The sequence below is a fragment of the Grus americana genome, chromosome 2, assembly GCF_028858705.1.
Source record: "Grus americana isolate bGruAme1 chromosome 2, bGruAme1.mat, whole genome shotgun sequence".
Taxonomy (NCBI): Eukaryota; Metazoa; Chordata; class Aves; order Gruiformes; family Gruidae; genus Grus; species Grus americana.
In genome coordinates, this window is record NC_072853.1 from 125,996,095 (window position 1) to 126,011,531 (window position 15,437).

The following is a 15,437-nucleotide window of genomic DNA, read 5'->3' on the forward strand; positions in this document are numbered from 1 at the left end:
TAATATTTATGGAGCAACTTGTATTTCACAGAACCAATAGCATGCTACGAGCCCTTTGGTCAGACAATCACCTGTTTGAAACATCCCCAAAGTTGCAGGAGTTAAAGTTTATTAGTTTCTAATGGGTAGGGTTTCCACAGGAACTGCTTGGCGTTTTCCAGTGTCACATGTCATTAATGCTTAGCCATGCTTTTCGAGGAGCTTGCACAGTGCAAAGTACACTGGCCTGCTGAGACATTGGCAACATCTGCAAGTGGAGTCCTCAGTGGCAGGAATCCAAATTGTATAATTGATGATTTTTACTATGCATGTGTTGCTGGCATAGAGAACTTAAAAATTCATGAGATACAATTTTTATGATTTCTGAACTTCTGGGGACCTTAGCCTTTTGTGTCCTTTGCAGTGAGATAAAATTAGGTGTTAAATGGGTTTCAAGCACTCCGAAATGCAGTTTGAAAAAAGTTATAGCTGAGACTTTCAAAAATCCACCCTTTTTGGAGGGTGGCACTAATTTCAATTTTTCTGGAGGGGGGCAGTTTCAGAAAAAAACCTGTTCTTGTTTTAAGGTGTTTGGGGGTGTTTTAGTAGAAAACACTAATAAAATTACTATTACCAATATTACTTTGCATAGTAGTGTCCTCCTCATGTGAATTTTCTTTCTAAATTATGTGCTGCTACTACTGTAGTTCTAGCCTCTCTGTACCATCTGCTTGAAGCTGCTGTAGTTTCCCTATGCGGAGTTCTGGAAATTTCAAAATGCCACCATACGTAAGACTAATAGATAAGTGTTGCCAAGAATCATATCATGATTTTGTATACTAACAAACATGATATCCTTGTGATAATTCTCATTTCCTGGAAAAATATGTTTGACTGCATAGTTATTAGGGTTATTAAAAAAGATTGACCACCATTTCCCACCAGTTGGCTATGGCCAACACCCCACCAACCCCACCCCCAACCAAAAAAAAAAAAAAAACCAACCCCAAAACAAAACTCAAACCCAAGATCTCCCCCTGCAATTGTGTAGGTTTTACAGAGTCTGAGCTTGTCAGCTATGTGGACTGAAGATCCATCTGGCTGTTCCAAACAGTCACCAACAGTAGATGCTGAGGGAAAAGTTTGAGAGCCGAAACATGAAGTGATAACTCCCCAGAAAACTCTTATTAACCTCTAGCAGCTTGCAAAGAAGGGAATTTTGGCCCCAGAAGTAGGGTCGTTGTATCTGATAGTCTTCAGTGGATTTTCCTCTTGTGGAATTTTACACTTGCTTTTTGAATTCTTATACTTCCAAGATATCTTCTGTTCCCTGACAAGTTTTACAGCAAAAGTATGTGGAATGTTGCAGACATACTCTTTTTGTGAATCAGATGCACCACCTACAGGCTATTTCTATGCATAACACTCTAGGTTTATGAATTCTTAAAATTTTATTTGTAATGGTATCCTTTACTTTTTTTCTCCCTACTTGTAGTACATGGAAATGGTAGCAAATGGCTATCTTGATTACGGAGAAGAGCACCATAATGTAGACAAGTTGGTCAACATGACATGTAAGTGTTATAGCTGCTAACGTAAATGATAAGGGCACTTACAACTTTTCATGTGAGGCTTAAGATGTTTAAAATACTTGAGATAGTTGTTAAGTAAGATATTTCTAGATGCATTGCAGGCATCATCACACAGATAAGAACTGAAATCGCTGTGGAGAAGCACATCTTGGTTTTGGACGTAAATAATATTTCCTTAAGAAATTAATACCTCTTTATGCACTGAAATAATAGAGTAGAATGTTCAAAGAAGAGTCATGGTTCAAAGAACTTATCCACTGTTTTGCTTTATTATCTGGTTAGTAAAATGAAAAATATTCAGTGGTGGTAAAGCTTCAATTTATGTGACTTTCTTTGTTCCATAGACATTTTCCAAAAGCTTGCTGCTGTTAAAGATCAAAGAGAATGGGTTATAGCAAGTGGAGCACATAAAGTAAGTGCTTTATAAAATTGCTAATTATAACCAATTAGCTACTTAACTGAATGACTTATGCTTTTCAGATTTGATCTAGTTGGGAGTAAATTCCTTACCTTGTCAAGCTTGTAAAGTAAGATAATCTCAGCTCTGTGTTTTATAGCTGTATTAGTAGTATCATAAAAATTATTTCTTGTATATGAGTTAATTGGCCTGATGCATGGATATCGATTGTTTGAGATAAATAGGTCCTAAATGTTTGGACTAAACTCATTCATATAAAAATTAGTATTCATATTTACACTGTCCTGAGCTACATGTTACTATGATATAAATTGTTTTATGTAATTTTTTAATATAAGTATATTTTAATTTATATTTTTAATATAAATTTCTGCTATGATTTTTCACTTATCAAATATTCTGTGTCTAAATGGAACAGTGTCAACCTAGACAGTGACAACCTAGACATTCCTTGCTATACATTACCATCAGTCTAAGGGTCTGTACTTGACCATTGCTGATTTGCGGCCAAACTGAGAAGCAGTAGAGATCAAGATCAGTATCACTAGTGCTTTTGATTCTATTATGCTGCAGTAAAACATTGGCAATTGCAGTCAGATAGTATCAGACAACATATTTTTAGAGAATCAAGACAAATATGAAATTTACTTTGATATAAATCATTAACAGAATATATGTAGGGCCTTAAATTACATACTGCATTGTTTAAATATAAGATGAAAATTAACTTTTTGCTTCAAGAGGCCTTGATTTAGAGTTCTGAAGTGCTTTACACAGGAACAGATTTTTACAATGGTATATTAAATTAGGCAGATGCTTTAGCAGTCCTTGCTTGTCCTAAGACTGGGTGTATTCTAAGATTTTAAGTGTATATTTAAGTGTACTTAAAGTGTACTTTAAATCTACATAAGACTTTTAGTGTATTGTGTAAGGATTTGGTATCTTAATTTTGACTTTTCAATAAATAACTCTATATGTGTTTGAGTTGTAAAAGAAAAGAATATAATTTATATTTATTTATCTTGCTTCATGCTTCATTTTCCAGACCTTAGTAAATTTGTTATCTGCCAGAGACAGCAATGTGCTTTTGGGTGCCCTCCTTGCTCTGACTAGCCTAGCAGAAAGGTAGGTTCAACTTAATTTGCTGTAGTTCCCACGAAGCATTTTAATGTTATCTCTTGACACAATATTAAAACTACTGTTGATGAGGAGGACTTTTTTTTTTTTTTTTTCCTTAAAATAAGGCCTTGTTCTGTGGAGCTCTATGAAGTGTGCTTAATTTTATATTGAAACAGTAGAAACTAAGTAGTAACTTCTGTCTTTGCAGCAGACTGCTTGCTTATATGGAGAACTTTGCAAGACTGGAGTCACAAAAATCTCTCTTTGCAATCCCTATGCAGGATTCTGGAATTCTTACTGGCTTCCTGCAGATAAAATTCTTTTGTGCTGGACTTAATATAACAGTACCTCACAATAACCAGCAAGAGTATTGTTCAGTGTAGTAAATAATGAATGCATGCGCTCAAATCCATGTATATGAATCCTCTCTTCACTAATGACTGTTTTAAATAAAGATAAGGCTTCTTCTTCCTGGTGTAGAGGGGAAAAAAAGGAAAAGGAAGATAGAGCATTCTTCATCCTTAATAGTTTTATAGAAGAAAAGCTGCTGCTTCTTCATTATTGTTCTGTTGACTTCCAGACTTGTATAACAATTTTATCTTTTAAATGAAAAATTATAAGAAAAATTACAAAACTGAAGAGAATGGATACAATTCCTTGAGATCAGTAGAAATTAATTTACTAAGATTTCTCTGGATTTTCTCTTTTCCCAAATTTCTTTCATTTTATTTCAGTTTAATTTTTTTCAATATCAGTATTAACTTAAATGGTGTTATACATACATTTTCCAACTTCCATTTAACTTTCTTCACAGAATTAAATGTGTTACATTTGGACTGGGCAAGAAAGTGTTTGGAGTATATTACAAATATTAATGGAATTTGTATTTGATTCTAAAAATGTACCTTGTTTGCTTAGTTTCTAGTATGAAACAAATTAAATACATTTGTGTCTTTACTTCTACGCATTCATGTTTACTTTTTTTGTATTGGGAAAATCAGAAATTATTGCAGTGTCACTCTTGACCCAGCATATTTTTGTGGCTTTAAATATTTGTATGCACAATATGATATTATTACTTAAGACTTGAGGAAAAAAATAATTGGTCAAATGTATAAGAAGTGAGGCTAAAGAGCAATGTGTTTTTTCATATAATTTAATTTGATATAAATGCCAGGAATAATCAATTTGTAGTCCAGAATGTAGGGAGAAGATAAGTGAGCTCACCATTGTTGAGAACTTGCTGGTGATATTACATGAATACGATTTGCTTTCTAAAAGGTGAGACTTCGCTTGTAGATTAATTGTGTTAAAATATATTTTGACTTTTTCATTTAGGGACATGTTTATTTAGAGGAATTAGATAATGTGCCACTCTAATATACTCAAGGTAAAATTCTGATACCTATGTATTTTCAGTCAGATATTGATATAGAAAAATCTTTTCTAGTAGTTTTGTTACAAGATGTCTCCTCTCCACTGATGGCCTACAGTGTGGTACAAATAAATTGCAATGTTACTATAAAGGGATAGTAATTACTTTTCTTGGTGCATCTCCACTTTGCTCCTGGGAGACCTGAGTGGTTAGACGGAAAGCATGCTGAACTCTGACAGTTCCTGGGATGCCCAACATAAACTGGTAAAAAAATTGCAAGAAATATAGCTTTTGTAGTTTATGCCAGAGGCTGGGTCAGATCTCACATTCCTTCAGTCAGAAAATCATAAAGGTTCCTTCAGTTCTTTAAATGTCCTTTCATCTCAGCTAAGCCTGCTAGCTGAGCATAGTATATCTGCTTTTCAGTAAGAACCTGAAAGACTCTCAAATTTGATGTCACTTATCCTATCACATTTAGAATTCTGAAGAGATTTTTATAAATTTCATGCTTAATTATTTCACACATGTAAATTATTTTACATACAACTAAAGATAAAGAAATTGAATGTGCCAAAAGATTTTATTTAGTTTCTGGGTTTGAAATAATTTAGACTATATGCAAACCAAAAGTTTGTTATAAAAACTGGAATTTGAATGTAGATGGGAAGCTGATGAAGTTCAATGCTAGTTAAGAATAATTTTGAATTTCGATATGAATCTGAATTCATATGTTTTGCCAAACACATATGCAGCTTTTTTGCTTCAAGTGGAAATGGAAATCCCTAACCATATTTGCTATGGAAAATCCACCTTAATTGAAGTTAATGAAAATCTCGTATAAACCTTTTAAATGATATATCAAATTGTTTTTGTAAACATAATATTCAAACCATACTGGAGAAGAATCACGATTATTTGTGGAGTTATTCTAATTCCACAGATGGACTTTACAAGTTCGTGCAGTCAGTGCTACTTGTAGTACTAATACCATTAAGAAGAATGTGGTACTATGGATGGCTGCAGTCCACCTGGCCACCTCCATCCTGGCTGTGTATGCTTGGCTGCCTATGCTGACAGTCAAACTCAATGTAAATATTATTTCATCCCTTGGGAAAATTTGGACCTTCTTTTTCTTTATTTAAACAGCAACTTTAACCAGTTTACAGTGACTTGAAGCAGTTTTCTTTAACTACTTTTTTTAAATAGGAGGTCTTTGTTCTTTCTTAAAAATTTGCTGTATTTTTTCCCCCTTTGCTAACTGACAGTATAAAGTGATGATGCAATTATTGTTAAAATTTTGTGCTGATTTTTTTTTTTAGGCTCACAGCAGAGTTGCTACGTCTCCTCTGTGCAGAGTCACAAGTCAAAGAACAAGTAAAAATGTATGAAGGAGTTCCAGTCTTGCTCAGTTTACTCCATTCTGATCATGTTAAACTTCTATGGAGTATAGTTTGGATTCTGGTGCAGGTTTGTGAAGACCCTGAGACTAGTGTGGAAATCCGAATTTGGGGTGGAATCAAGCAGCTCCTTCATATATTACAGGGGTAGGCTTTCGGTCCTCAACATTATGGCAATTATATGAGACTGTTTCATATTTTAAGATATATTTGACCAAGTCCTGTATTATCAAACAGCATCTTTGTTTTGTTCAGCTGTATGTGATGTCTGCAGAAATTAAAAGGCTATTTAGAACATAATGAATAAGCAGTATTATTTTTCAGCTATGCATATGTTATCTTAGTGTTTTTCATATTTTTCATATTTTCAGTGTGTCAGCTAAATAATCAATAGATTATAAATGCCATTATAGTCTACCTAGTTTTCCTATTAATCAGACAACTATTTAGTGAGCTAGAATTGTGAATATAATTGATGAACACGGTAAAGAAATTTTCTGCTTAAAGGCTTGTTTGCTTTTTCAAAGTGTATTAGCTATTTTAGTGAAAAAAATACAAATTTTCAGAACTTAAAAATGGTTAACAAAGATATGCTAAGCCGTATTTTTACACTACAATTTGGGGTTTTTTTTCCTTCCCCCAGGGGAAGAAATCTTGTTTCTGATCGCTCTTCGGTTGGAAGTTTATCTAGCGCGAATGCAGCAGGGAGAATCCAACATCTTCATTTGTCAGATGATTTGAGTCCTGATGAGATGCAAGAAAATATTTTCTCACTTCAAGCAGGTAGGTTTATAAGGCCTAATCCTCTGTTATGTGTTTACTTACACTTGTGCAAAGGGATTAAAATATTTCAAAATTGAAATTATAAACATTTATACCTGCTTTAAGGAGTGGGAGCACCAAGTCAGCTGTGTTTATTTCTAAATGCGCAATACCAGCACATACTTTCAAGAAGCACAGTTTTTTCAGAAAAAAGAAAAGGATAAAGTATTAAGTACAATCATATATATTTCTTCCATCTGCAAAAACATCTTGAAAAAAATTTATATATTTAAAAAAAAAATTTGGGTTTAGCCAGAGATTATATTTATTTGATCATATTTTTTCTCTCTATTCAAATTTACTATGGTAGATGAATCATTAATTGATTATCATGGAACTCTTTCGAAGTGGTATTTTAAAGACTACTGGTCAGGTGAGAATGCCTCAGTAGTTATGGAGAGAATCTCTTTTAGAGGAGATTTCTCAATAGCACGTCAACTATCCATTCTTAAATGCCTTCTGGAGGATCATGTCTTTTTCCAGTCACTATAGAAGGGCAATGTGAAATACCCGTAGTAGGATTACATGAGCCTTTGGAGTATCTTCCTGAAAGCTGTAACATAATATGTAAGTGTTTGTTATTATGAATGTTCTCTCTGAAGAGCTGGTAATATGAAATAAATTGCAATGCCAAAAGTATTGCCAGCGTAGAGCACGTTTCTGAGTTACATCTGCCTTCCTTAAGGACTCCTAAGAAAGAGTAAGCACGGAACTTGCAGAGGTCTTTTTTAGTTCTGACTGAGTACTTGTTTATTATTTTTAGCCGTCTGTATTGGGTGTAAGTGGCAAGGTTTTGTTAGCAGGGGGTCTGCAGCGGTGGTCACTGTGGGAAGAGGTAAGGGATTGGTCTGTGCTGGACACAGCTGGTTCCAGCTGGCTTCACAAAAGACCCAGCTTGCCAAAGCTAAGCCCATCAGTGAAGCTGGTGGTGCAGCTGTGAAAACATATATAAGAAAGGGCAAAAATGCTGAGTGAGCAGAGGAGGAGAAGAAAAAAAATACAGGAGTGAGAAAAAGCAGTGCAGACACCAATGTCAGAGAAGAATGAGGGGGAGGAGGTGCTTTAGACACCATAGTAGAGATTCTCCTGCAGCCTATGGGAGAGACCTTTGTGGAGCAGGTATTTATGCTGCAGCATGTGGAGAGGACCCAGGCTGGAGCAGGGGACACATGTGAGGGGAAAGGAGCAGCAGAGTGGAACTGTTACGTACTGGCCATAACCCTCATCCACCACCCCCAGTGCTGCTGGGGGAGAGGGTAGAAGAGTTGGGAGTGGAGGAGTGAAGATGAGTCTGGGGGGAAAAAAAGGATGGTGTGGGAGGAAGGTGTTGTTTTAATTTTTTGTCTTTTTTTTTTTCCCCCATATCAAAATCTATTTTAATTGGCAACGAATTAAATTTTTTTCCCCAAGTCAAGTCTGTTTTGCCTCTGATTGGAACTGGTAAGCAACCTTCCTGTCTTTATCTTGACCCATGAACTTTTCCATCCTATCTTTTCCCTCTGTCCTGTTAAGGAGGGAGGGTGAATGAGCAGTTGGGTGAGCGTTTGGCCCTTAGCTAAGGTTAACCTACCACACTATCTGAATATCTTTATGAATCTGTCCCTAAATGCTACATCTGAATTTTTCTTCTAGCTTGTTGTGCTGCCATTACTGAACTAGTGCTCAATGAGACTAACGCTTACCAGGTAGTACAGGTAGGAAGACTTTATTCAGTTAAGTAAAGCATTATAGTTTACAATTTGACTTAATTGTTCTTATTTGTTGCCATCATTTAATTAACAAACAATGCATTTGAAAGGGATTGGAAAATATGCCTTTATATAACTTTAGTATCTCTGTTTCTTCATATATTTACATACACAGACATGGAATTAACTGAGAAATATAAATTCTGAATTTCGTGAAGTTTATTAAAACAAACTCTGTGCAGCTTAATATTGGCATGCTGTTGCTTCACAAACAATTTCTCTTTTCCTCAGAATTTGGTATTTCTGAGATAACTTCCTGGCACTCCATCCCCAGGACTGTGTTTCTAAACTGCATTTTAAAATGTAATATTTAGAGGCGCTAAAAATAGCAGCAGCTCTTTCAGTTATATGCTGAGAAAGTCAAGCTAACTGACCTCTAAAGGTTTATCTTGTTCAGTGGCAAAGAACTCTTGTGTCAGGCAGTTGAGAACCATTTGCTTCTGCTGTAGCTGCCCTCTACCTGTCCACCCTGTGTCCTTGTCTCAACTTACAGCCTTGATAGCAGTCTGTAGCAGTTCTGGTAGCAGGCCAGAATGTGTTTATAACTTGATGGCTCTGCTGCACAGCCTAAAACCATAGCTCAACTCTGCCTTCATGAACAGTTTAAGAAAACATGTCAGGAACTGCACCAGAACCTCTGCAGAACTGACACATATTCTCTTCAATTCTGCTAGAGAGGAGAGTAGTCTCCAGCAGGGAGCTTGTCAAGTAGCAGGGAGCAGTACTGTAACTAAATCTACCAGTGCCCATCTATCAAACCATCATGATGGATACATTAATGGAGGACACAAATATGGTTACATGAAAATGGAAGCTGAAATACAGTATGGTTTTCACAAAATCCTACTGAAGGCACAGACCTATTCCTCAGGCTATCCCTTATGGTGTTTCTCCAGCTTATGTTTATTGTGACTCGACTTTAGGTTCCTGACAGTTCAAAATATCCACATGGTGACAGGAGATCTGTTGCTGCAGTTTCCTTCACCTCTAGAGACAGAAACATCTCTTCACTATGTGTTTGCAAGTTCTCTTTGCAGTATCAGTTTAAATGTAACAATGATTTCATTCTTATGTACATTTAAGTCATTTGAGCTTATAATTTAGGTGTGCAGAAGGATGTTGAGAACTTGTCACTTGGTATTAGCTTCTGATTTATCTGAAGTAATATTGGTTTTTATTTGTGGTTTCTATGCAAAGAAGTGCTATTAATACTGACCTTTCACTGTTACCAGGCAAATGGAATATATACAATAGCAAAGCTGATTTTACCAAACAAAGGAAGGAATGATGAAAAAGCTAATTTATTACAGGTAAATTCCTTTATTATCATTGCACATTGAAAGCCCGACAGAGTCCCTGAGAATTTTTTATAATTTTAAAGTTTATTTTAAAGTGCAGTAAAAAAATCTTACTCAAAGGGGAAGAAAACCCACCAAAACAAAACCAGGAATAACAAATGCCTCAGGAACTAAAAGTTAAATAGTGTCTCAATTTCTGGTGTTCTGTTCTGATCAGCTTTGTTTCTGACACCTCATATAGTGTAAAGAAAAGTGAGTATTTTTCTTGTTACAATCTCTCCTCCGCTTTTTCAGGCTTCCCAGCATCAGATCTTCTTTTTAGTGCCTTGGTCTTCATTGAAACTCACAGTAGATTTGATACTGTACTAATATCTGTTTCTTACTGTGGCTGTTAAAATACAGGAAAACGTAACATGAAGTAGAGCAAATTTAAATGTAGCATAAATATAGAGCTAATAAGCATAGAATGGCTCTTGGTTTTGCATGATAATACACCCCCCCTCCCCCCAAATGTACTGGTTTGAGTCACCTTAAGCTAAAAGTTATCAGATTGACAGATTCATAGATTGATAGGTTTTGGAAGGGACCTCTGGAGATCATCTAGTCCACCTCCCCTGCTAGAGCAGGATCGCCTATAGCATGTTGCACAGGACCACGTCCAGGTAGGTTTTGAATATCTCCAGAGAAGGAGACTTTACAACCTCTCTGGGCAGCCTGTTCCAGTGCTCAATCATCCTCAAAGTGAAGAAGTTTTTCCTCATATGCAGATGGAACTTCCTGTGTTCCAGTTTGAGTCCATTGTCCTGTCACTGGGCACCACTGAAAAGAGTCTGACCCCTTCCTCTAGACATCCACCCTTCAGATATTTCCAAGCATTAATAAGAGCCCCTCTTACTCTTCTCCAGGCTAAACAGACCTAGCTCTCTTAGCCTTTTCTCATAAGAGAGATGCTCCAGTCCCTTAATCATCTTCATAGCCCTCCGCTGGACTCTCTCCAGTAGTTCCCTGTCTTTCTTGAACTGGGGAGCCCAGAACTGGACACAATATTCCAGATGTGGCCTCACCAGGGCAGAGTAGAGGGGGAGGATAACTAATTATCTGGTAGCTCTGCTCCAGCCTCTGTGAAATGGTGCTGCTGTCTCTAAGCTATAGGAAAGTAGTGGTCTGGTGTTCAGGGATGAACACAACTGCTGCTGCTCCAGTTACCCTTCTGTGGGCAAATGTGAGGAGGTCCTCGGCACAGGTGAATCCTGCCTCTCACCTGGTCTTTTTTCTGGCATAGCCCTACACTGGCATGGCTACATAGCTACTCAACTATCCAATCGGGTAGACATGCCTGGATAGCAAGGGAAGGCATTTCCACAAATAAAAAAAATTATTGTGGTGTCATCTTTCTCATTGCAGTTCTTCTAGATTAGGGTTGGAATGCAGATTCAGTGCAGTAGGTACATTTCTTCTGCAACAAGGTTTTATAGTGTGTTTCAGTTAAATCAGCTTAAGGGTGAGATAAATAAAAATCTTCCTAGAGGGTATATGAAACTAACATGGAGTCTAATAAACTGGAGCATATGCTCAGTACAGTTGCCTTATACAACCGTAGTTGGTTTAAACATGAAGCCATAAGAATTAAGAATAGACGTAATGATCACATATGAAAACTAAATCCATTTCAGGCAAACAATAAGAAGTATTTTTTTTAATGAAACTTTCTTTGGATTCTCATGCTGCTATCTGTATTGCCTTTATCATTGTTACTGCTATGCAGTACAGTTGCAGCTATTGGAGTACCTTTTTTGAATTTCATAGGCATTTTTCTTAGAATTCTTGCAATGCTGGTCTAGTTTCTTTACTGCTCCATAGTTTGTGTCTTCAACGATTAAATTTTCAGCTTCTTTCTATCATACTACCTTAGTGATCTTACTCCATTACATGAAGGGTGGCAGTGATATCAGTCATTTATTTTGCATACATACCATATATAAAAATCATCATGCCTTAAGTGAAGCATATCACAAATGTTAAATATTAATCTCACAATACTAGTGTGAGAGAAACAAATCTTATTGCCATTTAAAATATTATTTATCTCATTATTAATCTATAATCATGTCCCTTCACTGATGGGCTTTCTACAGTAAGATCTTTTCCACCCAGTGGAAAAGGACCTGGGGGTGTTGGTCAACAGCCAGCTGAATATGAGCCAACAGTGTGCCCAGGTGGCCAAGAAGGCCAACAGCATCCTGGCTTGTATCAGAAATAGTGTGGCCAGCAGGACTAGGGAACTGATCGTCCCCCTGTACTTGGCACTGGTGAGGCTGCACTTCAAGTACTGTGTTCAGTTTTGGGCCCCTCACTACAAGAAGGACACTGAGGTGCTGGAGCATGTCCAGAGAAGGGCAACAGAGTTGGTGAAGGGTCTAGAGCACAAGTCTTATGAGGATGGGCTGAGGGAACTGGGGTGGTTTAACCTGGAGAAAAGGGGGCTGAGGGGAGACCTTATGGCTCTCTACAACTGCCTGAAAGGAGGTTGTAGCCAGGTGGGTGTTGCTCTCTTCTCCCAAGGAACAAGTGATAGGGCAAGAGGAAACAGCCTCAAGTTGCATCAGGGGAGGTTTAGATTGGATAGTAGGAAAAATTTCTTCACCGAGAGTGTTGTCAGGCATTGGAACAGGCTGCCCAGGGAAGTGGTTGAGTCACCATCCCTGGGCGTATTGAAAAGACCTGTAGATGTGGCACTTAGGGACATGGTTTAGTGGTGAACTTGGCAGTGTTAACAGTTGGACTTAAAGGTCTTTTTCAGCCAAAATGATTCTGTGATCTATGTATACTCTCTAAAATGAAAAACTTTCAAGGTAGCAGCTATGACCCAGCTGGTCTGGGTTATTTTGTGCAGCTAAGTTGTGACACTGGTTCCCAATGGAATGTTAGACATGGTAACACATGATCCTTCTCCTGTGATGTGGAGTTTACTGTGGACTAAAAAGAAACATTGTCTGTAAAAGAAATGGCTTCTTAGCAACACTAACATATGTTTCTTTTCTATAACGTTTCAAGTATCCTGCTTCCTTCAAAAGTAGCATTTGACCTTTATTTTCTTCCTTTAATGCATTTTCTAAATATTGAAAGATTTGTTTTCAACATGGGGATTAATTCTGCAGTTATCACTAAGACAGTTACCACTGTCTAAATAGGGATTATCAAGCTGGACTGTAGTAGTGTTTTAGTCACTGATGCAATAAAGTAATTCTAAATTATGTTAAAGGCATTTACTCTTTGCATTGTTTCAGATATCAATACCTTATTTCTCTTTGGCTTACTTTATACAGTCATCTTTGGTTAGCCATATATGTGCCATATTATTGACTCTTGATAAACAGAATTAAAGATGAGTTGCATGAAAGTATGCATATTAACTATATGCCACTGCCTGTTTTAAAAGTAAACTTTCTTCAGGAGAAATAGTATCAAAACTAACGTACATAAAGATAGAAACTGAGGTACATAAAGATCTGTGTAAATATGATGAACTTACTATTAAAAAAAAAAGTTGACCATATTCTCTTTCTCACTTTTGTTTTTTGTGCCCTGTTAGAACTTATGGTGTTCTACACTGCATTTTTCAGAAAAAAGTGCAAAATGCTGTTTCTACTGCATCATTACAAAACCACTGATTACATTTTCCTTTTTCAGCATGGGAGAAGAGAGCAGCTCTCAAGTCTGGAACTATCTGCAAATAAAAAGAGATGATTAAGACTTAGATGTTCCTCACCATGTGCTATAGCTATAGTCACCCACTTTTTGTTTTACTTTTTTTATTTTTTTAACCCTAAGTGGCCCTACCTACTTTTAAAATACAAGACGACCTTAATATATTTTTACTCTCTTTGTCATCAGGTTAATAACATAATCTATCTAGTCATTTAACTACAAGATATACCGAAGCGTGAAGTCAAGGGGAATCCTTGATGTTTACCAGTGGCTTTTCCATTTGTGTATAAATTTGTCATTAACTTAAGTATTTTTCTTGCTGTAGTGTTATGCTTTCAGAGCTCTGAGATTTCTCTACAGTATGGAAAGAAATCGACATATCTTTAAAAGGTATGTTAACAAAATATTTTGTGAAACTCCTTTAGGATAGCTTTCAAAAGTCATTACTCGGATCAGACAGATGTATTTTTTAAACATCACTTATTTTCAACAAGAAGAAATAGTAACGGACAACTTCTGTCCCATCCACAGCTACAGACAGCCATTCCTGTATTGCATCAGTGCCAGTCTACAAGATTTAGATGTTCAGTGTGGGGACTTCTATTGTATGCATGCCAGAGAACCTGGCTCTGTAGAGGCTCCTTCCTCCCCCATGAATCAACATTTAAAATATGTTGAGGACAGATTTAATGCTGTTGGAGATAAACTGTACTTTTATTCTGAAGATTAACAGATGCAAGTTACAGCCCTGGATAGTAGCAAGTAACTGGGAGCAGTAAATTTTTTCTCTGAGCCCTCCCTGCCTTCACATGGGAATGACTTTGCATCACACTGGTTTACTTAGGAGTGTTACTGAAAGGTTTGGATCAATAAGGAGAAAATGTCTTTCATCAATCATCCATTTTTACTCGTAAGATGACAGTTTCACCAGATTGGCTACAAAGGCTATATGAAACCTAACAGTTTGATTTCTGGGATTAGGATAGTAATCATACTGCCTAGGAGGTCTGCCTGTCAGTAGTGTTTCTGTATGATTTTATTCTGTATCATAAATTACTAGAATTCTAAGTATAACTGGTGTTATTTTTGCTTTTTAAAAGGTGGATTTTGTACTGAAAGGGCCCCAGTTTCTAATGAACATTCATGGATGGTGTCAAGTTTCGAAAGTGATAAATTTGGACTGATTTGCTGTCTTTCATAGTTTTCTAAATGCCTTAATTTTCTGTATTTCTACTTCTGCCAGAACTTTATAAAGAAACCTTCAGTTAAGCATGTCACTAACCAAATATTGCCTACTATCTGTTAGCTTTTGCTTTTCTCAGTCATTTTCATCTTTTAGACTGGACTTGGACAAAAATTCTAAGATGGGTGTTGTGATTCTTTAAATACATACAAATGTTGATCCTGTCACTTAATGCATTACAAGAAGGAACTCAGTTAAAGTGGCAACAAGCACGATAGGAAGTGCTATAAGAAAAAAATAGGAAAAGGACTGGAAACTCAGGAGGTGCATTAACTTTAAAGAGGCTTATACTTGTTTGGAAAACTGGCATTTATATTAACACCCAACCTATGGAGGCTGAAGTCTGACATTTGAAAGGTCCTTTAACTTCTCTGAATGTAGTGCTAGACAGTTAATATCTGAACAGATTAGTAAAAAATAAGTGTATAATTTAGAAGGTTCTAAAGCAAGTTGTAATAAACATTGAAAAGTCTCTGCTGTAAATTAATAGCTACTGTGTACACTGTTTCTAAAATATATCAAATTTAAATTTATGTAGGCTTTTCCCTACTGACTTGTTTGAAATCTTCATCGATATTGGACATTATGTGCGTGATATCGGTGCTTATGAAGAGTTGGTATCAAAGCTAAATTTATTAAAGGTAAATAAAAACCTTCATATCTTTAAGAAGCTGTATTCTTTGCACATTCTTACCACAAGAAAGGCATGAAATATTTTATATTTATTTATTTGTCATT

General features: G+C 36.4%; 1 protein-coding gene across 10 annotated transcripts in view; it reads left to right on the forward strand.

Annotated features, from left to right (window-relative positions):
- The window catches only part of NEK10 (NIMA related kinase 10), a 107,322-nt gene that overhangs the window by 11,922 nt on the left and 79,963 nt on the right, over positions 1-15,437 (forward strand). For 8 of the 10 annotated variants that reach the window (XR_008576055.1, XM_054818120.1, XM_054818118.1 and 5 more), the window contains exons 9-18: positions 1,475-1,553; positions 1,916-1,983; positions 3,035-3,114; positions 4,303-4,389; positions 5,803-6,027; positions 6,524-6,663; positions 8,335-8,396; positions 9,683-9,760; positions 13,782-13,846; positions 15,238-15,340. Coding sequence is in view for 9 of the 10 variants with exons in the window: in XM_054818120.1 (XP_054674095.1) it covers positions 1,475-1,553; positions 1,916-1,983; positions 3,035-3,114; positions 4,303-4,389; positions 5,803-6,027; positions 6,524-6,663; positions 8,335-8,396; positions 9,683-9,760; positions 13,782-13,846; positions 15,238-15,340 (987 nt within the window). In the remaining variant the exon portion in view is untranslated. The remainder of the gene's footprint in view (positions 1-1,474; positions 1,554-1,915; positions 1,984-3,034; positions 3,115-4,302; positions 4,390-5,802; positions 6,028-6,523; positions 6,664-8,334; positions 8,397-9,682; positions 9,761-13,781; positions 13,847-15,237; positions 15,341-15,437) is intronic. The other 2 variants (XM_054818121.1, XM_054818122.1) reach the window with 2 other exon arrangements.